The 24,115-nt window shown below is 41.9% G+C and overlaps 1 protein-coding gene across 1 annotated transcript in view; it reads right to left on the bottom strand.

Moving 5' to 3' along the window:
* CUNH8orf48 (chromosome unknown C8orf48 homolog) overlaps positions 1-24,115 on the bottom strand; it is a 29,316-nt gene that overhangs the window by 5,143 nt on the left and 58 nt on the right. Inside the window, exons 2-8 of the mRNA XM_027662299.1 lie at positions 24,028-24,065; positions 21,722-21,953; positions 19,263-19,406; positions 10,981-11,213; positions 9,362-9,514; positions 8,240-8,290; positions 657-660 (exon numbers count right to left, since the gene is read on the bottom strand). Coding sequence (XP_027518100.1) covers positions 657-660; positions 8,240-8,290; positions 9,362-9,514; positions 10,981-11,213; positions 19,263-19,406; positions 21,722-21,896 — 760 coding nt within the window. The 5' untranslated portion in view covers positions 21,897-21,953; positions 24,028-24,065. The remainder of the gene's footprint in view (positions 1-656; positions 661-8,239; positions 8,291-9,361; positions 9,515-10,980; positions 11,214-19,262; positions 19,407-21,721; positions 21,954-24,027; positions 24,066-24,115) is intronic.

Below are 24,115 nucleotides of genomic sequence, written 5' to 3'. Positions count from 1 at the left end.
TTGTGTTAGGATTTCCTTGTTCACCCAAACAGCCCTTCCTCTTCCAACTGACACTCAGGTATGTTGACTCCCAGGAAAAAGCAAGAGTTCTCCCATAAAACTTCCTTCTTGGCACTTACAGACACACGAGGTGGGTCCCTGCAGCCCCAGTTTGCAGTTTTTGAGGTTTCTCTCACCCTTCTTGCCATCCTGGGTCCCCGATCTGTGTCCAAGCAGCAGGAAGGAGCATTCTGTGCCCTCAGGAAGCAAAGGCAGAGTGGAAGGTGGTGGTGGCACCCCACGGTTTGTCACAGCTGCAGCAGAGCCATCAACAGAGTCCTCACACACTGTTTTGAAGGGATTTCTCCATAAAAGCAGCTTCTACCCCAAAATGCAGTGGGAGCACAAGCAGAACATTGCAGATTTAAGATTTTAAAAGCATTCTTGTTTTGATTTTGAAAAGCCACATATCTGAACTGACGGAAAAATGGAGTTACAGATGACATCCCTGCACCTTCCTGAGCAGTCCAGTCCAGCACCAGCTGCCTAAAGACTTTAAATCCTTCATATTTTATTTTCCCCTCAGGAATCTGATAGCTGTGGATACAGATGAAATGAGATACAGGCTCAGGCAAGTATGACAAGATCTGATTTCTCTTAGCACTGAGACATTCCACCCTCCTGCACTTCCATGTGGGTGGTGGACACTTGGCTGCTCCATAAATCAGAGGGGGCATTTCTCAGTTTCTCAAGTTCTTTTATTGCAGTTTCTTTCTTTAGGCTACTTGAGAAAGATGTTGAATATGTAGCCCAGGAACACTAAAATATTCTGCTGTCACCCCCTCCTGATCTATGACTTGCCAGCAGTGCAACATGTAGACATTCATCAAAGATGTGCCACGTTGCACTTGGTCCCTTATGTGAAATGAACTTTCAATCAGCTTCACAAACACCTCAATTTACAGTAAAATGTGATTTTCAAACTTTCTGTAAAATCCACAATTATTTCTGTCTCTGGGAACATATTGTTCCAAACTGGCAAGAACTGCTATTTACATCCTTTAACATCAACAGAGCGCTAATCTACATAAACAGTCATTATTGCTAACAAGAATGAGTTGTTAATTAGTAAGAGGGACCCTCAGTTCTCTGCTAGCCTAAGTAGGATGAAACTCACATTTCTATAAAGAGGGGGAATTACAATTGCACTCCATCAGAGTATCACTGAACAAACATTTCCACTCCCAAGGTATCTGAAACCTAATTTTGGCCTCCAAGCATTTGGGAGGAGGGTAGAGGGGGTTCAGAGCAAGCTGTTATTTGAAATAAATAGGCCTGAACGTGTTTAGAGCTCCTCAAAGTAAAATATCCTGGGGCCAAAGACTGAGTGGAAGCAAGAATGAAGAGCAGCCCAGCCTTGTTCCTCAGATTTGTCTGAAACGGGATTTGGATGTGGGGAGGGAAGGGGGAGGGCAGAGCAGCCCTTGAGAACTGCTCAGATGAGGAAATATTTTGGATTCATCAAACACAGCACGTATCAAAGCCAAATGGCTTAAATGCGTTTGAAATTCCAGCAGAATTAGGAAAGAGGAGGGGTTTTAAATTCTAAATTAAAGCTCAGTGCCTGTAGGGGAGCTCTTCAATAATCCTGTGTAATTTTTCACCCAGGGCCTTTTTCCAGGCTCCAGATTTGCAGTGAGGGGACCTCCCCAAGTCCAGGATAACGAGGACAAAAACCCCCAATCCAACCCAATCCCTCTCCAGACAATCCCTGTCTGAGAGCAGATATCAGAGAGGAGGGGAAATAAAACCTCTTCGTGAGAGCTCCTGTTTTCAGCTGATTTTGTTCACGTGTGTGGTGTGAGCAAACACAAGTCACAAAATCTGTCTTTGATTTCACCCTCTTTTGGGAATATCTGGGAGAAGAAAAGAAACACCTCTCAGTGCAACAATTCCTAAGATATAAAGTCCACTTGTTGCAGTGACTTAAGCCCAAGGATAAGCTCTACCACCACAATGTTACTGGAATATTGATTTGATTTTCTCCAGTTCTCTCCTGTAGAACACAAAGAATCCCAAACTGGCACTAGGCTGAGCTTTCTTCTGACCCTCGGTGAAGAAGACAACACATTCCTGACCTCCTGACTTGGGATATAGAGGAGCTGCGCTATAAACTTTGTGCCACAGGCTGTTACTCCTGCCATCCCTGCCTTCCAAAACAAAGAACACTTTTGATCTCACCTATGCCTGGAGAACCTGAGGAGAAAACCATTGCCTGGATGACACAGGTGCCAAGGGAATCGTAGTTCTTGCTTCACTGGGAATTTTGAGAACACCTCCTGAATCCAAATGAGGCCCAAGTTCACGGAGGTCCCTGGACCTACACTTTCGGCCTCACCAGACTATGAAAACTTTGCTAAATTAAATACAACGAGGGACACTGAAAGTGAGCAGCTGGAGGGGTCCCTGTCGTCCACCATCGCGCTGATCGTCGTGCTGACCATCATCTTCTCCTTGGTAACGACATCCCTAATAACCTACTGCTTCCACAAGTGGAAACTTAGAGGGAAAAGACTGCAGAAAGCACAAGAGGAGTATCAGAAAGACCACGAAAAGAGCATTTGCCAAAGCACACCTGGACTTGTTTCATAAAAAAAAAAAAATGGAAAAAAAGGATCCACCACAAATAACTCTTGAATTACCTGGAAATGAAAATAATGAAAGAACTGCAACCATGAGATTTCCAAGCAAACACATCCTTGTTTTATCTAATTTCTAAGAGTTGTTAGCAGTTTGGAGATTTCCTACAGCTTTATTATACATATATATATTTATATAATTAACCTCATTTGTGCAAAGTAAAACATACACAATCATTTATTTCTAATCTCTTTTGTCATTCTAATCTCTCCACAACCTCTCTGAGCAACCTGTGGCAGTGATTCTTGGCTGTGAGGGTGGGGAGGCCCTGGCACAGGTCGCCCAGAGAAACTGTGGCTGGCCCATCCCTGGAAGTGTCCAAGGCCAGGTTGGAGCAACCTGGGCTAGTGGAAGGTGTCCCTGCTCAAGGCAGGGGGTGGCAGTGGATGAGCTTTAAGGTCCTGCCCAACTCTAACCATTATTGTCTGTATTACTAAACCAGTAAATTCAAATCTGCTGCTCAGACTCTTTTAAAAATCCACTGGAAGGTAAAAAGTCAGATTTTGGTCAGTGCAAACCAACTGATCCAAACCAGTGGAGTTATGTTGTCTTGCACTGATGTAACCATGGGTTGAAGGAGTTGAAATCCAACTAGAGTCTTCAGTAAATCCGATTCCCAGATGCTCAGAGCAGCAGCCTGGTCCTGAAGAACTGCTCGTGTCTTCAGTGACACTCCAAGCAGGACCAAACCTGAAATTTAAGTTAGGATTTCCTGAGGTGCTCGTGGCATTCCAGCCACAAGTGGATCAAGGACATCCAACACTAGTGGAACCCAACTTCCCAAGGGCAGGGCAAGCCCACCACCCTTTTTTTAACTAGGCTTCTAATTCTTTTTAAACCAACCTGGTTGGTTTAAAAAGTGTGTTTCTATTTGCAGAGCCTGTAATATCATGTCACAGAGAAATTACAGATTTATTGTGTAGCATCTCTAAGTCATATTTTCTAACAAAGTGATGGATGTAATATTAATAGATGTAACTGTTTTACAAAGTAGAAACCATGTAAAGTTACCACCAAGCCCCCAGCGCAAGGATATAGCTTGCTTGCAATTACCAGTAATGCTGTATGTATTTTTAAACAAGCTATAATACTGTGATGATGCTGTAAACTTACTTCTGTAGGCAAAAAAAAATGTTCTATTTAAAAATGTCAAGATGAAAGATGTAAATGTTCTGGAAGTGCTACCAACTAAAAATATGAATTTTCACAGAATATTCTAAAGATTCTGTTCCATGCTACAGATATATTTTACAAAGGTATTTATGGGTCTGTGAGAACAGTATTATTTTATTACAAAATAAATACATGAATAAACAAGCAGTGAATATCCATGCCCAGAAGCTGGAAAATGTTTGGTTTATTTTTAAATCCCATGATCAATTCTATAGGTCATTTGAAAGATGGAGAACTTTGTACCTTACTGACATAAGGGATCCACCCCAATACATGTCCCAGCCTCCCCCAACCAGATCCTGTCAGTGCAGCCAAAATTCTGCAGAATCAGTTGTGGAGGAAAAAGGGACATGAAAACAATGCAAATGTAGTATTTGTAAGATTAATCTCTGTTTTGCCCAGATTCCAGCCCATTTTTTAAGCCAGTGGCATTCAGAACCCTAGCCCTGGTGCAGGGAGTGATCTGCACACACACAGTGTCTCACTGAGGGGAGTGAATAAATAAAAATAAAATAAAAACTCATTCTCTGAAAATCTGAGTGGTAATAAAATTACACTTTGAAGAATGCAAGTATATGTGAAAATGCTTTAAAAATACAGGGCTAGAAGCACTCCAGCTCTTGCTGGAGGACCTATGGATGATTTGGGATTACTGCCCTGAAAGCTGCAGTCTGGGGTTTTACCAAAGAAGAACTGGGAACATGAACCCTTCCAGCAGCAAAACCTTGTCCCTGGTGCCACCAGCTTAAAATTCTTTGTCAAGCTCCCAATATGAGTAAAAGGGTTCAGCTCATCTTCTTGGAAGCTGATCAAACTGGCTATGGGAAAAAACAGAATTCAAAAACACCTGGCTCTCCCCACAGCCCAATGCCAGGAGTGGAGATGGGTTTATGGAAGGTCAGGGAGTGACCCCGGGGCAGCCTGCATGTTCCAGTTTTTAGTAAAACTTCAGGGAAAAGGTTTAAGATTAGTGTAAGGGGGTCATGAAGATGGTTGGAGGGCCAGAGAACCTCTCCCGTGAGGAAACGCTGAGAGAGTTGGGATTGTTCAGCCTGGAGAAGGTTCCAGGGAAACATCCCTGTGGCCTTTCAGCACTTGAAGGGGGCCTACAAGATGGGGGCAAAGTTCCCAGCAGGACCTGCTGCCTCAGGACAAGGGATAACGGTTTTAAACTGAAGGAGGGTTGATTTAGATTAGACATAGGAAAGAAGGTTTTTACAATGAGGGTGGTGAGGCCTTGGCACAGGTTGCCCTGAGAAGCTGTGGCTGCCCCATCCCTGGAAGTGTCCAAGGCCAGGTTGGAGCAACCTGGGCTACTGGAAGGTGTCCCTGCCCATGGCAGGGGGTGGGACTGGATGAGCTTTAGAAGGTTCCTTCCAACTCAAACTATTCTATGATCCTAAACTGGACCAGTGGGACTACGACATATTCCCCCAGTAGCTGCAAATCATTATTTAAATATCCCAGAATCCCACACTGGTTTGGGTTGGGAGGGATCTTAAAGCTCAGTCAGTTCCAACCCCTGCCATGGGCAGGGACACCTTCCACTAGACCAGTTCATCTTTGAATATATTTACCTTTGTTCCCAGCTCAGATCCAGGCACCTTAATTACACTAGAACTTCATTCCCATCAAACCTGTGCTAGCAGCCTGTTGGGATGGAGATGGAAGTTTATCCTAGAGGAGATATAAAGAGATGGCCCAAGAGATGGATAGAAATGAGACTAAGGAATGACTGTGCCTGGCAGCCAGGTTAATTTTTTTCATAGCAGAAGCAAGGGCAAATGGAAGTGAAAATTCCCTTGCTGCAGTCCACAGGAAAACTGATTTTAATTTGAAGAATACAACTTTATCCAAAGGGCCAGTTATAAAGCATAACATCACAAAAGTGGTTATCAGCATACACATAATATAAATATGATAAACTTCTATTTGCACAAAGTTCAGAGCAATAAACTCACAACACCAATCATTCAGAAGATTAAATAATGCAACTGTGTGTATCATGAAGGCCAGAAAGACAAAGCTCCAAAGCATTTTTTCCAGGCAGATTGATTTGTTGCTGAGCCACAGCTGCTTTCCATATGAATACCCCTTGAGCCATCACAGTCCTTTTATACCCCAGAAAGCACAAACAAGGCAGCAGATGAATCAATATTCCTTGATCAGAGTTTTAGAGTGTTTCTTTGGATCAAAAGAAAAATCTGCTGCTGGTGGGGGGAGCTCCTGTGAGGGGAAAAAAAGGAAAAGACGTGATCTACTCTCTTTCCCACAACCTCCTTGTCAGAGTTTTTGGATCTCTCAAGCCTCAAAAGCTGTAGGATTATAAAATAAATTATTTAGAGGCCTGGATCATTCATTCCATAGTACATCCCTAAGAGCTGCTACAAGAAAACAGAAGGCAAACACTCAGATCTTGGAGTCATCCTTGAAAAAAAAATGAAACAAGTGTAGGGAGCAGCAGGAAATGCATCCAAGAGGCAGCAGCAAAATCTGCTTTGATTTTTCAGAGGAGTTACCTGAGCTGTGTTTGTAACATTTATGCAAACAAACAAGAGCTGTGCAGTCACTGTGTGTGAGCATGACAGCTATTCTACAGACAAACATTGTCAGACTCCTAACCCAAATAACTCACAGTTCAATGTATTTACAGGAAGGCTCCACGGGAGCTGCAAAGAAATATTTCAGTATCTCTACAAAGCTTCTATCAAAGGAAAAATACCAAAACATATGGATTATATTTTTAAGAAGAGTCCTGGAGCTCCCTTTTTGTGGGTTAAGGGATGAAACCTGTGTTCATTGGCAAAACCAACAAAATTACATTTTCAGAGGATTTGGCTCTTTCACCTGCCAGCCCTTATGAGACTCCACTTGGAACACTGGGTGCCCTTTGCCTCATGTTTGCAGATGGTTCAAGAATTCCAAAGGCTCGGGAGAAACAGGGAGTGCAGAGCAAAGCAAATAAGGAACAGAGATGGAGCATCTAAAAAGGAAAGGTTTGGGAGATTGGAAGGCAGGAACATTTCTGAGGATTACAGAGGAAAAGGAAGAAACCAGGAGAGTTTATTCAATACACAGGTAACCATGTAATCTGCCAACACCTACCTCCATATCCAGCACTTCTCTTCAGGTTTTCCATTGATTTGTGGGAAGGGAAAGCAAGAGGCTAAACAGCCCTCAAGCACTCTTAGAAACACAGAGCACACAGAAGGGAAGAACTACACGGGGAGAAAATACAAACCCAACTTCAACAATGCATTTTCCTTGTCCCAAAATGGGAAAAAATCAAATGCAATGGGAAGGTTTAATCCTCTTTGCTTTGTAACAAAAATTCAGGGAGAGTTCATAGGCAAGGATATCCCTTCAAGATTTCCAGAGGCCTGAATGCACAGAAAGTCAGGAAGCTGGAGACTGATGAGAGGCAGTAACTCTGTGAGTCACACAAGACCACCAGGTCCCAGCAGGAGCAATGGGACGAGCTCTTGCTGCCAGCACTGATCACAAAGGTGGGCTGCAGTTGTGCCCACACATCAGCTTAAGGCTTTTGAGGCCACTGGGAAGATGATTTCATTGTCCAGCCCACTGAGATTCCCAGCACAAAGCCATTTTATTTGCACGTATCCTGAACCCCAGATATATTCCTTCAAAGACAGTGACTTCGTCATCTTGAAAAATTACAACAAATTCTGAAGTATATTCAAAAAAAAAAACCAGGCAAAAATATAATTCAATGTCTTATTCCAGTTTTCATCCATGTTGTTTTTTCTCTCCTGGACACCTCTCCTATACAGATTCCATGATTAATTTATTATAATTTCTCATCCCGTTGCCATCTGCAGTCTTGCTGATTTAATTCTGTTATAGTCTCATTATTTTACTTCTATAAATACCCCATTTCATTTTACTGCTTTCTATAGTTCCTTTGCAACCTGCTTTTTTTCTCCTCCACCTGGGGCCCTCACTTTCAATTTAACATGAGACAGTGGGCAAAGATTGAGCTGAAATGCAGTAATTACACCTCCCTGCCCCGAAAAACGGAATCATTTATTTTTCTTACAGATGGAAGCAGCTGTGAGCTGCTCTGAAATCCCACAGCAATCCTACAAAAAACAATACTTATTACTTGCCAGATTAATAATAGAAACTCTTGGCTTCTGTAATTTGAAAAACATATAGAGATGGATTACAATGTATTACAACATTTGCATTTAGGAAGAATAAAGAGTTGACTCAGAACCCAGAAACAACATGCTGGACATATCTGGTTCCACCTGCAGGAATATTAAACCACCACCCAATCCATCACTGCCAGAGCAGGTTATATCCATATTAGTTGGTATTCCATGTACAACTCTCCCACTTCTTTATGTCCTTGAGTCATTTTAACTGAAGGTTTGGGAAAGCTTCTGAGGGCTTCTCCTAGAAGTGTGAGCATGTTCTGAAACAGAAAGAAAACATGGATTTGTATTCCTGGCATTTCTCATGTCCTTTATCCCAGACCTGCCACTGGCAGCTCCATCCAGCCCCTCAAAAGCAGCTGGGTGGGCAGCACTTCAGCAGCACAAGTTGCAGGGGTTTTAAAGGGTCCTGTTTTAAAGTGTCCTGTTTAAAAATTCATGGCCAGTGATCTGCTCCCTAAAGCAGGTTTCTTCCCTAAGGAGGGAAAAGGAAAAGCAAATGGCCTTTGAGGGAAGCAAGGAGGAAAACAAAAATGAAAAAAGTGAAGCTTCACTTCACACTGAAGTTCTTAAATCTTAGGTATGGAGTGAGTGAGAATCAAAAATCAGGAGAGTGGAACTATTAGGGGAAAAAGGGAATGTGTGGTACAGCACAAACTCCCATCTTGCTCATAAACACGGGAAGAGATCCCAGAGCTTCAGGAAGGGGATTCACTGCTCAGGAACAATTTGACTCCCTTTCAAGAAGGGAGAGAAGAGCTCTTCCTTCAGAGAGATCCAAGGATTTCTCTACCTTTCAGCTCCATTGCCTCCCATCTGCTCCAGAGGCACTTCCTACCCATAAAGCTTCAACCTTGTGACACTGGCACAGACAGAAAAGTTTTTCCAAGAGGAAATCTCAGGGTATCCGGAAGGTCTCAGCCCCCATAACATTTTTCAGGGTCCTATTCCAAGACTCCTACACCAAAGGAAGAGCAAGGAAGACCAGAATGGGCACAGTTACCTACTGTCACATCAATTTATTTACCCTTTTGTCTTGCAAGGCCCATCAAAAAGCAAAAACAAGAGAGACCCAGAACCAATTCTAGGACATCCTGGGAATGACCTTCAGCTTCCATAAATCAGGCAGGCTCAGATGATTTGATCACTATGTTGGTCCTAAAGCATTTTATTAATTGCCAAATTCTATTTTGACTTCACTGCATTCAGGTCACTCTGATCTCACTGCCATCAATCAGGGGGAAATCTGCCTTACAGATCCTTTAGTTGCAGTACCTACAGAATGCTAAAAAAGCATTATTTAACAAAATTTTTTTACAATATTTGCTTACTCTGGAGTAAATTTGTTCTTCCAGTTTCTCTTGGATTAAAGTACCTTCCATCAGAGCCTTTTTTTTCCTGACAAAGGCAATCCTGGCCAGCTCTGCCTCCTTCTTCTGGCAGTCAGGGCATGATGAAGCCTCGTGGATTTGAGCTTCTGTCACCTGGAAGAGGAGACTTTGGTGCAATGAGCAGCGTCTGTCCCAGTGAGATGGCCACTCCTTAAGAATAATCAATAAAAATACAGATAGAGGGACTGTCTAAAGACAAAAACTGGCTTTTTAGGCAAATTCTTTCATAGTCAGCAATAACTCCACCATCTCGACGTGCTTGTCCCTATGCTGGCAGTGTTCACAAGGCCTCCAACGCCAGCCATAGAGGTTGTGATTCTCTTCACAAATTCTAAGAGGCAAATAAACTCTGAAGCAATTAGTTCAAATACGCAGCTCTGAGGCAGAATACAAACAAAATCCTACAGTTCTCTTTAGAAGATAACCAGTTCTACTCAGTAACTCCTGTGTTAGTTCATGAAAACTGAAGAGTATTTAATGGCATTACACGAACCCCAGTGTTTGTGTTTTTGTGAAATATCAATAGTTTTATCTGATTTCATTAACACTGATTCCATCTGGCTACATAAACACAATAAGTTGCTCCAAAAGCAGCGGAATAATCCTGGTAAGTCACATCTCAAGCCTCTCTATCTTCTTCTTCCTTGACTTCTTCTCTGCATAAAAATGTGTGTGGAGGTAAAGACAGAAGCAAACAGAGCAGTTACTTTTCTTAGAAAATATGTATTTTCTAATATAAACCAAATATATTTAGAAAATATGTTTTCTAATATAAGACAAATAAAGAGGAAGTAAAAATTCTACAAAATTTGGAAGGTGAGTTAACATTAATACAGTGAAAAAATGCAGATGGCTGAAATCTCAAAATAATTTAAACAGACAGATTTAAACAGAAATAATTTTCACACCAAAACTGAATTTAAAGTATTACTTTAAATACCTCATAAAGTATTACTTTAATTACTTTTACAGAGGGAGGGGAGGAGCTGTGGCAAAAAGCCCATCCTGTGGTGGGAAAACCCACTGGGCTGGTGAAAAAGAAAAGCACTTGGAATTGGGTAAAGGTGATACAGATGTTTCTTAATCAAGGGACTAAGGTCACCAAGATTTTATTGGACTTGCTTTAATTCTTCAGTATTGCCTAATACCTAAGAAAGCTGGGAGCAGAGGGGTTGCCTTTGGAAAACTTCTAATCCTGGAATCACAAAGACTTCACAGCAAATAATATGCAGAATAATTTGATAAATAACTGGTACCAACATAACCAGCAAACAAGGCTTTTTCTTCTGCTAATCCGGGGCTTATTGGGTGTGCAATAACTGATGATCCCAGCCTGGCTCAGTCACACAAAGCATTACTTTATCAGCTGCCAGTTTTTGATGATGATTTGATTATTTACTAGCAGGAGTGTCTAAGAAAGGAGACAGATCAATGCTGGGGTATCAACCCAGAAGCTCTTTCAGAGGCCTGAGTGAGGCGTCACTAAGCTCTGTTCGATTTGATCCTCATGGCATGGCTTTATTATCCAGTGCTTTAGCCAAAATCTCCCTGGCTTTCACCTGCTTAACAGTCTCTCTGGTGTTTTCCAGGAGGATTCTGTTCATCAGCTGACCAGGAACAATGTAGTTCCCATCTCTTGTCCCAGTTTTCACTGCTGGGACTCCATCCTGCAGCTTCCTTGCCTTGCCCGTGTTTCCCTGTTCAGGGCTCAGCTGCTGGTTCATCCCATTTATCTTCCTGGTGCAAAAAGACCTGAGAGCATCCAGTTCTCCATCAAATAATTCAGGAATTTCTGTCAGGCATAAGTCAATAAAACAAACCCATCAATTACTGTATCAAGGAAAGAGAAGAATTCCTTCCTATATCTATATATCTATATATCTATATATCTATATATCTATATATCTATAGATATTGCTTCCTATATCTATATATCTATATCTACCTATCTATATCTCTCTATATATTCCTTTATAGATATAAAATAAATATATATAAAAATATTAGATATATAAACATTAGCTATGTAATAGATATGAATAATAAAATATTTATTATATAGTATAAAACCAATATAGAATAGCTTATATATTATTTATATTTTTATATCTTTGTTCAATGTATATTTATATATTATTTTATATTAATATATATTTCTATTTATATACATATAATGTTTAAAAAAAAAATCTTTTCCTCTTTCATCTTGTCTTATCCTTCCCTGTGGCATGCAAAAATAAATAAAATCGAGATTATACTTCAGATGGGTGGGTTAGGATGGATTTTTTATCATGATCATGGCTGAGCTTCGTGAACGAATATTTGGGGAGGGCTCTACCCATGTTTGTTACAAGCATGCTAAAAAGGCTAATAAGGCCAGCACGAGATAGGCACGTCCAGAAAGACTCCTTAAGTGGTATAAGGAGATTTTTTATACATATATATATATATTTATATATTATATATATTATATATTATATAATATATTTTAGATATTATATAATATGTTTTATATATTATATTTTTGTATGTTATATATTTTTCTAAATTATATATACATATAAAATAAAAATAAATATAAAATCCGGATAAGAACTGCAGGAACTTGCACAATAAATGTCTCTATGAGTAAGCTCCAAATAGGGGAGCAGAAAAGAACCTGAAAGAATGAGGTTACTAATGATACAGATTAAATATCAGTAGTTAAATACTATGACATTAAGTAACCTGTCTTTCAATAACTGCCTCATAGAGATTTAGCTTCTTCCTACCTGAAACTGCAGGTTGCTAACCCAAAATGAATTAACACTTCAAGAGGGCTCCTCTAAGGAGCAATTCATAACAAAAATTAGTGGCAGTGGCTGTGGAAGTCACTCTGGAAACACCTCAAATAGATCCTACAATCTCAGGCAGGCACTTCTTTTTTTGGAGAAGGGCAATTCCATCAGAAAATACTTTCTCCTAAAGCTTCAACAATTGTTCTTTATAAGATCTTGTTTAAAAAACATCTTCCCCTCTCTCATCTTCTCTTATCCTTCCCAGTGGCATGTGAAAATAAATAAAATCGAGATTATCCTTCAGGTGGGTGGGTTGGGATGGATTTACAACTTTATTCAGTGCTTTGTGGGGGATTTTCCACAGGCTTAAACCACAATCAATACAGTATTTCATGGGCATCGGCATGGAATGATGCTGTGCAGCTGTACATGGCCTGATTACGGAATTTAAACAATCCCTCCATATTGTTTTACTCCTTGTCAGGTTTAAATTTGGTTTTATTTCTCCTAGCCAGGCACTGCAGGTTTCCTGGTGCTTGTCTGACAACCACTGCCATGGGATATTCCAATGCCATGGGACACCTTGGCATAACCACAACACACACTCTTAAAAAAGCAGGAATGGAAAACTTCCCTGCTATGGTTTGAAGCTGGCTCCCTGCCAAGTCTCCAAACCTTACCCCAAGAAGTCCCCCCCCCCCAAACCTCAGGGAGAAGAGCGAGGAAAAGCAACTAAGAAAATCTGAAACGAAAGAGAGACAGCTAAAGTGATATATATAAATATATTTACACTTATATTACAATCATATACAATTGAAATATATACAATTTCACAAGGGAAAGGGAAGGGGGAAGGGAAAAGGAACAAAACCAAAATAAAAGATATATATATATCCCAATTAGTAGCCCAATATCTATCCACTAAAAGAGTTAGCAAAGAAATATCTCACTACTTTCCTTGGGACAACCGAGAGTCGCTCTGGAACAATCGCCGGCAACCTCCACCTCCCAAGGTCGACAAGGCCTTACCAGGCCTCGCTCCCCAACACGGCAGACTCAACAGCAGGGAACCTGCACCTCCAAGCTGCCGGACGGAAAGAGAGCGAAGGCCTCTCCTCCTTTCTTCTTATAGTCTGGCTTACGTAAAAATTGTAGGGAATACTGGGTATATCTGAACCCTTCCTTGGTTAAAAACTGGTCACCAAGGAAGGCCTAGACCAAACTACCACATTCTCCTAAATGAATTTAGTCTTGAGGAGACAAGACAGAGCTGTGGAATTCTGCAAGGGAACTCGGCATCTCTTCAGAAATGCAGCTGATGTTTATAAAGGATAAGGGGATCCATAGTTAAAATGAAGCAAAGCAGGAGTTTTGTTTCATGGACAACATGGAAACTATGTCATTTAAGTACAACTACCAGTTCAGAATCAGACACCGCAGAGCAGTTTACTCCTCCTTAGAAGATGATGTATCTAACTGACTGTAGACAAAGACATGGTGACAATTTAGAGACAGATGAATCAGAATAAGCAATAGCTTAAAATGCAATTTAATGAAAAAAATTTGCTTTGTAGGATCATAAACATTTGAGTGGAAACCATCATTTCAGTCAGCAGGTGACTTTCCTTACTATTGCAATGCGGACAGTGCAAATCATGTGCCAATTCTGGGTTTAATTACACTGAAAAACAGGGGCATGTTAATTTATGCCGTGCAGAGAATTAATTAAAAAAATTTAAAAGTTACCATTATGGGGGGGGAAAACCCAGAACAAAAGCATTTAAGTACTCAAAGCCATAAGTAAAATCCCTGGAGGCTGTGACAATTTAATACCAGCCTAATTAATTCACTTAAGGTTCTCCTGACATACAGAAGTGCATTTTTATTAAGAATTGGTTTCTAATAATGCATGAATTCTGTGCTGCCACACACCCACCCCTTTGCTCATCTGCACCTACAGACATCAGAAAAAACACCAGCAAAGAGAACAGCAAGTTTTAAACCTCCCTGCACGACTCGTTCCTGAAGTTACTTTTTAATATTGATTCCCATTTAAAAGTAATCTCAGAGAGAATAAGAATTATCAAGGACTATAATTTTTCTGAAACAAGAACAAAAAAAAAAAAACTATGAGAAAAGTCAGCACACAGTTAAATTGGGGAAAGTATTGTCTTTTCCCTGCACACTGACTCCAGTTTCCAATTTTCTCCCAGGTGGAGAAGATTTACTTGTCCTTCAGCTCTGCACTGGTTTGTTTTATTTCTGGTATCTCTCACATATTCCCTCCTTTCCATCCCAGATCCTTCTCCATTTGGGGTGGCAGATTTAAATGTCCCTGCCCTGTGCCCACAGAGAATCCCTGCAGTGCCAATTACTGCTCCACAAGAACACTTTCCTACTGCTTGGCTGCCCCAAATCCAGTGCTCCCCACACCTTCTTCACTTTGCAGCAACAGCAGTGAGAAGACAATGGGAAGATCCCCGCAGAATCCATGGCTTTCGGAAGAAACTCCTTCTTTCCCAGTTCCATCAAGGCATTAATGAATGTTTTACAAGCAGGGTTTCCATTTCTGGTTGGAATTTCCACATCCAGACCACATTAATTCTACTTACCTAGAGAATCAGAAGACAGGTCTGGAATCTCAAGGCCTTTTTTATTTTTAACTTAACACAACAATCGCAGTAACAATAATGATTAAATGAGTGATAGTGACTGAAGGAGGGATGATGCAGAAGAGGTGACAGGAGCAGTAGAAGTGCCACCAGGACAGGCATCGAGTCAGAGCCACATCTCACGCAACAGGAAGGTCACGAAACATGGAATATTTAGGAAGTAAAGCCCCACAGTGGCCCAAGAAGCTGCTCTGATGACAAAAAGCCTTGGTGTGTACCACTAGAGATAAATTAATCCATATGTCTAGATCCCAAACCCTGCTGGGAGCTTTGTAACTAAGTGACCTACATAAATTTTGCTTTCTGTGACATTTTAAATCTGTGAGGGGCGGGAGTAAAAGAGGGAAAGTCTTTTCTCAGTTTCCTTTCCCTTTGAAACTAACTTTAATAGGAAAATTGGCAGGCATTTTGTTATTATTATGCTCTGCTGATACTCTATTTTAAGAAGAAAAAAAGGAAAAAGAGATAATTGTGAAAGGCAGCAACTGGTAACTACTCTCAAGAAAGATTTTCCCTCTGCATCTCAAGATCTTCATGATTACCTAAAGTGATTTGTACAACTGAGTGCAGCAGGTCAGGGTAACATGCTGACAGCAAACAGTTTGTGAAAGATCCCTGCAGGCAACACAGAACTGACCTACCAGGTTATTTATCACGAATATGAATTTAAAGCAAATTAAACTCTTCCAGCACAGTGAATCATTGTAGTACCATGGAACGGTTTGGGTTGGGAGGGACATCAAGGATCATCCAGTCCCACCCCCTGCCATGGGCAGAGACACCTTCCACTAGCCCAGGTTGCTCCAACCTGGCCTTGGACACTTGCAGGAATCCAGGGGCAGCCACAGCTTCTCTGGGCAACCTGTGCCAGGGCCTCACCACCCTCACAGCCAGGAATTCCTTCCCAATATCCCATCTAACCCTGCCCAGAGGGCAGTGGGAAGCCATTCCCCCTTGTCCTGTCCTTCCATCCCTTGTCCCCAGTCCCTCTCCAGCTCTCCTGGAGCCCCTTTAGGCCCAGGTCTCCCTGGAGCCTTCTCTTCTCCCAGTGAACACCCCCAGCTCTCATAGCCTGGCTCCAGAGCAGGGTTTCCATTTAGGTGTTGCTGGTTGGAATTTCCACATCCAGCCTACATTAATTCTACTTAACTACAGAATCAGAAGACAAGTCTGGAATCTCAGGGCCTTTTTTACTTTTAGCTTGACAGCACTATCAAAGTAACAATAACGACTGAGTGACTGAACTGTATCTGAGCCACAAACATTTCTTTGCCTCCAAATAACACACATTACCAGCTCAAGCTCTCTCACTTTTGACAGCAATAGTGCAGTGGAAAATAAACAAGCAAAGCATTTAATGTAGACATGTTACAAAGGTGAGATCAAACTTGTGAGCACAGCACCACTCACAGGGTTAAAAAGCCCCCCTTGAATTTTCAGATAGATCCAAGTTGAAGAATTGCAGTTTGCTTGAGTAAATTTTAAAGATGAGTAGTGATCTTTGAAATAATCTATATGGAACTGGGGATTTAGAGTCATGTTGTGATGCATTTTGCCTAATAACTCTGGTGGAAGAGGGACAGAGAAGAGGATAGAAAGAGAACTATGACAAAAATTTCTCCCTTCTCCCAAGGCCAGCATTTAGCTTTTTCTTTTTTCAGCCCACAGAGAAAACTAGGAAAAAATAAGAATCACATTCCAGGACATTTCCATAGGTACACCAGAACTTTTTTTTCCCTCCCTATTAGGAAGATAAGAAAAAAAGGGTTTATTACAAAGAAGACAAATTCAGAAGTACCCTGCATGCTCAGTGCACGCATAATTCACTTTGCTGAGTGTACTGAGGGGACTCACTGTGCAGCAAATCTAGTTCTAGTGAGCTCATCTTCTTATATCTTTTTTTTAAAATCTCCAAGTTGTTAAAATAGTATAAGGCTTGGGAGCTCCTGCACACTGAATGATTAAGTCAAAGAGAAGGAGGCAGTTCTAGATGTCAGTGTGCAAAAGCTGCTGTGCTTTACTTTATTTGTATGTTAATATTCTGCAATAAATGTAGTCCATGGCTAAAGTATCGTTGATACTGATGAATTTGGGGGTAACATGGAAAAGCATGAAGCATATTTTGTGCTCTTCATATTGATGGTGGTTGGGAGCACTGGTGTAACAATGACAAGGGACAGCACAGGCAGAAGACAACACATGCCTTCATAAATCAGCACTAGAGAATGGAACAGAACTGCTCAAGGCCTCTCCTTACCCATCAACATCCATACACCAAAGGCAGAACATTCTCTTGTGCAGAACTAAAAAAATCTGTAAGTCATCCCATGAGTAAAATCTTCCAAGTGCAACTTTCAAGGGAAAGTAGAGATGGAAAACATCCTCAACCTCAAACTGTGGTTTCTCACTCAGTGACTCTGGAACTCCTCGGTTCCCTTTTAATTTCTCCATGAATCAGCCACAGGATTCTGAGGTATTTTAGGAATATCATCTCTGAGGAGCTAGCCAGGAGAAGCCTCTCTGCTACAGATGAGCTGCTCTACTAAAAGCCTGCTTGGTAGCCTTGAGAAAGCAGGAACACAAGGATAAATGCAGAAGATGAGTCAGGAACTCATAGCTTTGACTCACCACTGCTCAACAATTAAGAACAGCCTAGAAATGACCTTAGCTCCTGTTTTTCTAGGATGGTTTGAGGATGTTTGTGCCACAAAGTGCCTAGGCAGGAGGATCTCCTGGTTAATCAGTCTTACAAGTGACCTACAAAACTCCTGATCTTGTTCACTTCCCATGAACACACAGACTGAGGAAGATTCCCTGTCTGCTCCCACTAATTTTTTGCTCAATTCCAGCTTTCTTGCTCTTTTTTTTTTTTTTTTTAAATTAAAAATAGCATCTCTGACACACTTTTGAGAGAGACTTTAGCAGGACTTGCATCCCACCATCTGCTCTCACAGTTGCTTGTGTAACCAGTACATGGAAACGTATCCTCTTCCTTCCTTCCTTCCCCTCTCCTCCTCCTCCACACTCTCCATCATTGTGGTGGTTAAAGCTGCTCCATTGTTCTTGCCAAAATTGGTGCCCTGCTGCCTCCCTCAGTTTGGGAAAGGAATTAAAACAGGGCAAACAGGTAATTCAATAATCCATAAAGTTGATTAACAGGGTGTCCTAGTTAGAGCAGCTGGGACTAGTTCATCACTGTGTGGGTGTAACCCAAACTGTGTATTCTGCACCCTCCATGTCATTTCCCGGGAACCGTTAACAATAGACCATTTGCAGCAGCTGCCCAGAGCACACCTGACCCCTCAGGCTATAAGCTGAGTGCCAGGAAGCCTGTGAGATAGGAGGATGTTCCTGTCCTCACACCAATGACTCAGGTGTGATAACTCCCCTCTGGGGAGTCTTTAGCACCTCCACACCCAGCCTGAGGGGTCATGTCTGCTAATGGGCCGCCAAGGATTCCAAAAATGTCTCATCACTCACGGTCACCCACTGTGGAACTCCCCGCTCTGGGGGAGGTACTGGGCATTCCCACTGGAACCTGAGTGTATATAATTTTGGGGTCTTGGGACTTCTGGTACCACTCATCGGATCCAGAGGAGGACCAGAACTTCGAGCAGACTGCAACCACCATTCTCAACCAGACTGTGATCACCACTCTCACCAACAAGTTCTCCTTTCCTTTTCCTTTGGACTCAGGGGACCAGGTGGAGCTCAGCACAGGGGCCAATGAACACCACTCTGTTCATGCCCCAGGGTGCTGAGTTATACATCTGGGTTTTGTGGGTTAAAACCAATTGTTTGTCTGTATGATTGTATTTATTGCATTATTTTTTTTAAATTGTAACTCTGACTTATAATCTCTCTTGAGCTGGGTTCATTTCTCCTGCCAGTTTACTTTTAAACCAGCACACAGGGGAAAAACATCTCACACAATAAATTCCAAAGTCACGTTTATTTTGGAGGGAAAAACTCCACACTTTAATACCTGTACTGGTACTGGAGTTCTAATACCTGTACTGGTACTGGAGTTCTAATACCTGTACTGGTACTGGAGCTGAAAGAGGAAGCTGGAGAGAAAAAAAATCTTAACAATCCAGTAAAAATTGAGGATTACAGTTAAATTTAAAATGTGGATACATTTTTTTAATGTGTTTATCCAGATTCTGTGATAATGCATCACTAGGATAATGTCACTATATCAGGAGCATCAAAGCCATGTGTGTATGGGAGAAAAACTGTTTGGTAAGAAAGCCTAAAAGAGAAACTTTGTATTTAATTACCTGGCTAATTATCCAGCTTAACAGCCTGCATATAAAATTTAAGTCTAGTTAAAAGTTTACATCCCCTCTCAAAAGAAATTATTACAACCTCTACTGAAATAACTGAACTCACCACCATGAGTTTTCCTGACAGAGTTGTCCTGTTTAACCTCAGCTTCTTTATTTTTTAGATCTCTCCATCTTCCCATGGCAACAATCCATTTTCCTATGGCAACTCTTTCCAGAGCTGCAGAATCCACTCCTTCAGATTGCTCCTCTGCAATGAAAAAAGGCAACTTTGAACATACCTTGTGAGGAAAGCAGGACTGCAGAAAAGCAAACAATGCTCCACTTGAACGTGCCAGTTTGCCCTGGTGAGGGAAAAGAAACCCCAAGCCACAGGAATACACAGATGAGACCAGGGATTTCAGCTAAACAAGCTTCTGTCCCATAAAATACCTTCCACTACTCATTCCTAATCACCCCACTGAACCAGGATTCACTGAGAAAATGGGAGCCTGTTCACACGTTCAATTTGATCTGTAATGTCGCACTAATCTCATCTCCCTCCTCCCTCCTTCAGCCCCATCAGTTATTTCCAGCTCTTTCTTTTGTGGCCACACACTCTTAGGAGCTCAGCTGAACTGTCTCAGGGTATTGATCCAAGTGGAAAATAAGGTGGCACAAGGGAAATAAAAATTCTGTATCAGCTCCCTGTTCTCCAGCTTGTTCCAGTTGGACTCGATGATCCTTGTGGGTCTCTTCCAACCCAGAATATTCTGTGATTCTGGGAACTCCAGTTCTGCAGGAACTAAGGAAACCACAAAGATGTGAAAGCAAAGAGATGGGAAAGGACAAAACACTTGGAAGGTCTGAGAAGTCCCTCCCAGTGACAGCAAGGTGCACATGGCATGGCCCCAATTCAAAACAGGGAGCATCTCCTTTCTCTGCTCTGTTTTCAGGGTTCTGACAGCAAATTGCATGGGCTTAGACAAGGAAATAACGTGTCCCTGTGGGAGCAGCAGCATGACAGGCTTTCTCTGGGTTTTATTATTTATATATGCTGCTCTCAGGAAAATATATAAAACAGAAAGCAATCAATTCCCCCAAAAAAATTCTTTGTGAATTATTCCCCAGTTTCTCATTTAACTGAGAGCATTCAGAAGACTCTATGATTTTATGAAATATTAATCTTGTAAAGATAAAAAGTGGTAACACTTACTAAAGAAACCTCTATGCACACAGTAAGGATTGCTCCTAGCATGTGTTCCTTGATGTCAGAAATAAGGATTTCAATTGTTAGACATGGAATAATTTAAAGAATCTTGTTATATTTCCCGGAAAAAAAAAATAGGGATTAAAACATATCATTTGTAAAACTACAAAAATTTTAAGCAAAAAACACAAATCAGACACTGTTCAATTTTAGGGATGTATCATGAATTCATACCAAGACAATGATCACCTCTTTATTCAGATTTTTGAAGCACTGATCTCCAATGCTGAATTCTGTGCTACAATAAACAGGGTTTACATTCATGGATATGTATTCGACAGCAAAGTTTGGCCTCCATGGGTGGCATTTCAGGCTTAAACAGTATTTTTAAGGATTCCTAATGATAATGGTGACAGTTCTTACTGTAGAGTGAAAGAAACCTCAAGTAAAATGTTGGATGGATGAGGGATAGGAAGAACATCTCTACTGGACTTGTCTATAGTAGGAAAAGAAACAGCTTCCCAATATGAAACCATAGTAACTATATTTAACATTATCTGTTATATAATATATAATTACAATATATAAAATATATATAATTACAATATATAATTAACATTATATATTGGTATATGTCAGCTGACCAAGCTGAACTGAATAGTATCAGATCACAAAACTAACAGCCAACAGACATTAAAATAAATCTTGTTTACACTACCTTTAAAAATACATTAAAAGTGTTGTAGCTAATCTTTGAAGCTATAAAGTTTTATATATGCTGCAAGCTCCCAAACTAAATTAAAAGATTATTCGTCTCTTTAAGTATCCACAATATTTACCACACCAAACTTGGAGAAAAGGAGAACACAAGAGAATGACAGAGAACCCTGCAGAGAGAAAAGAAAACCTAACGGAGCTGATTTATCCCTCATTTAATGCAGCTTCTTCATTGCCCAGAGAAGCTGAGGCTGCCCCATCCCTGGAAGTGCTCAGGGCCAGGTTGGATAGGGAATCCAGCCTTCCTCAGTATTTCAAATCTAGGAACTTTCCCTTGGAAAACTTATTTTATGGCCCAGCTACTTTTCAGATGTGGTAACTCAGTCAAGACAACTTGTGGAATATTTTTTTTTAAGATGCCAACAGAATTTCAGCATCACAAGATTACAAAGGAAGGGCTTCCATGGCCAAATCGTTCCACATGGAGCTGTTGGCGAATCCTGGGAGCACAGATCTGGTCATCGCACTGAGGGTCTGTTCCTCTGCACAGCAGGAACACTGTGTGCAATCTTCACATGTTTATTTTTGCTGATTCAAGTCCCCAGAGCACTGATCGGAAGCTGAGAAAGGAGGTCTCTGTGAGGGAAAGCTCTGCATACCTGCATGACTTTGGCCTGCCAACCATGATGTGCTTTCCAACACATCTGAGCCCTCCAAATCCTCTGTGGGACAGCAGGAGCCAGATGGTTTGATCTCCTCCTCCTCACTGAAGGACTCAAAGGTATCTTCTGAATAGTCCAAAGTAGAGCTGTTGTAACTCTGGTTCAACTCCATCCACCCCTTTTTGTGGCTCCCAGAGCTGTCTGAAGGGACAGTCCCCACGGGGCAACGCTGCAAGAAAAAAACAACAGCAAACAAGTTGAATTTCACAGGGAGAGGGACAGGGTTACTTACAGCACAGGGGACGTATGGAGGGCTGTCACAGCTCAGTTCACACCTCGTTTAGCTCCCACAACAGGGGGATAAAATAACAAATCAGCCACTGGATCAAGGCAACACCTTCAAAGCTCAAGTTCAGATCCACAGGGTAAGTGCACAGTAACAATCAGCACCGAGCATTAGCCAGGAATCCTGAGCAGCATTCCTTTCAAACCTGCAGTGAATTACAGGAACACTTGGACAAAATCATTCCTCTTGAAAAAAAAAAATTAAATGGTAAATTTTTGCTTTCAGATTTTGTGGCCTCTCACCACTCCAAAATACAAAACCTCCTTTTTCTGCCTAGATTTCTTCTAGAAAATGAAAAAGAAAACACAACCAGCATGAGCCAGCTGGTGCTCTCAAATGAAGAGTCAAGCTCCTAAAGCAAAAAAGAGATAAAGTTCTCCAGATACAAGCTCCAGTCACAAAACAGGCAGAAACCTATCATGCAACAGATTTATTTTAAAGCTTTGTTCTTACTTTATCCTTTTTAAAAATCAGAATAATACCCCTTCTTCCTGTGAACTTAAGGACCTATATAACTTTGTCCTAAATAATTTTTCTCCAATTTTTTCCCTACTCCCATTAAGTAAGGAGAGTAAATATGTGGGCAACACCCCTCTGGAAAGATGCTGGCAGCAGTCACAGCTCCTCCACCAGAGAGATGGGAACCCAGTGTGATAATAGTAGGTAGAAAAAGGCACTTTCTGTCCTGTGCTCAGGGTTTAGGCAGCTTTGGTTTAAAGGTGTTGACTTTGGCCGTTTCCCTACTGAACACGTTCTGCTGCCTGTTTCGCCCGCCCCATTACTGCCAAAATCTTTCTGCACACTCTGTAAAGACTTTGTACCCCTAAAACAAATTCAGCCCTTCCCTCCCAAGGCTAGATGTCCAAAACTCAGCTGTAGTCCCAAATCTATAAGTCCAGAGGTTTCCTTTTTGTTTTAACACGGTGCCAAAACCAAAAAGAATTGTTCTGATTTGAACTGGAGATATTAATGAACACTAAGGAGTTCTTTTGTTCCTCACAATACCACTGAGTCAGTGGTTATTAAGGTCTGGTGTGCTAAAGAAAACAATAGGAATTGCAAACACAGTGAATTAGTTCTCCAGCCCCCAGCTGACCCAGGTGGTAGCTGCACAAGCAGCATGGGGAGGGTTAAGGAACAAGAAAATTAATTTTGGCACGTCATAAGACTGGCTGAGTGAGAAATGTTTCATAATACGTGATGCAACTGATATTCGCTCATTTCCACAGTGAAAGCAGCTGTTTGTCAAAATAGCAGCAGATAACTGTAATAAACTGTAAGTATACTTATAAATAGCACATAAAACTGTTTACAGAACATTTTAAACAGTTTTACAATTGTAAAGTTCGATCTGCTGTAATCACTGTGTAACCTGCTCTGTGGAAGGTGCCCCTGCCCATGGCAGGGGCGTTGGAAGGGACCTTAAAGCTCATCCAGTCCCATCCCTGCCATGGGCAGGGACACCTCCCACTAGCCCAGGTTGCTCCAAGCCCTGTCCAGCCTGGCCTTGGCTGGGATGGGGATGGGGCAGCCACATCTGGGCAGCCTGTGCCAGAGTCTCCTCACCGTCACAGGGAGGAATTCCTTCCCAATATCCCATCTAACCCTGCCCAGAGGGCAGTGAGAAGCCATTCCCCCTCGTCCTGTCCCCCCATCCCTTGTCCCAAGTCCCTCTCCAGCTCTCCTGGAGCCCATTCAGGCCCTGGAAGGGGCTCTCAGGTCTCCCTGGAGAGCCCTTTTCTCCCGGTGAACACTCCCAGCTCTCCCAGCCTGGCTCCAGAGCAAAGCGGCTCCAGCCCTCGGAGCAGCTCCGTGGCCTCCTCTGGATTTGCTCCAGCAGCTCCGTGTCCGATAACTCCTTATCTGTGTTCCCCCCGCTCCCCCTCATTCCTCTCGGGCCCTCACGGGCTCTGGGAGCTGCTCTACCCCCCTCACCCCCTCCGGGACGGCTCCTTACCCAGCCCGGCTCCCCCGGCCGGGAAGCAGCGGGGCGGGGATGGGGCGGGGATGGGGCGGGCACGGGGCGGGGATGGGGCGGGCACGGG

This window comes from Corapipo altera, unplaced genomic scaffold, assembly GCF_003945725.1.
Source record: "Corapipo altera isolate COAL_440 unplaced genomic scaffold, ASM394572v1 326, whole genome shotgun sequence".
Classification (NCBI taxonomy): domain Eukaryota; kingdom Metazoa; phylum Chordata; class Aves; order Passeriformes; family Pipridae; genus Corapipo; species Corapipo altera.
Note: the sequence above shows the minus strand (reverse complement) of the source record. Positions and strands in the feature narration are given on the sequence as shown.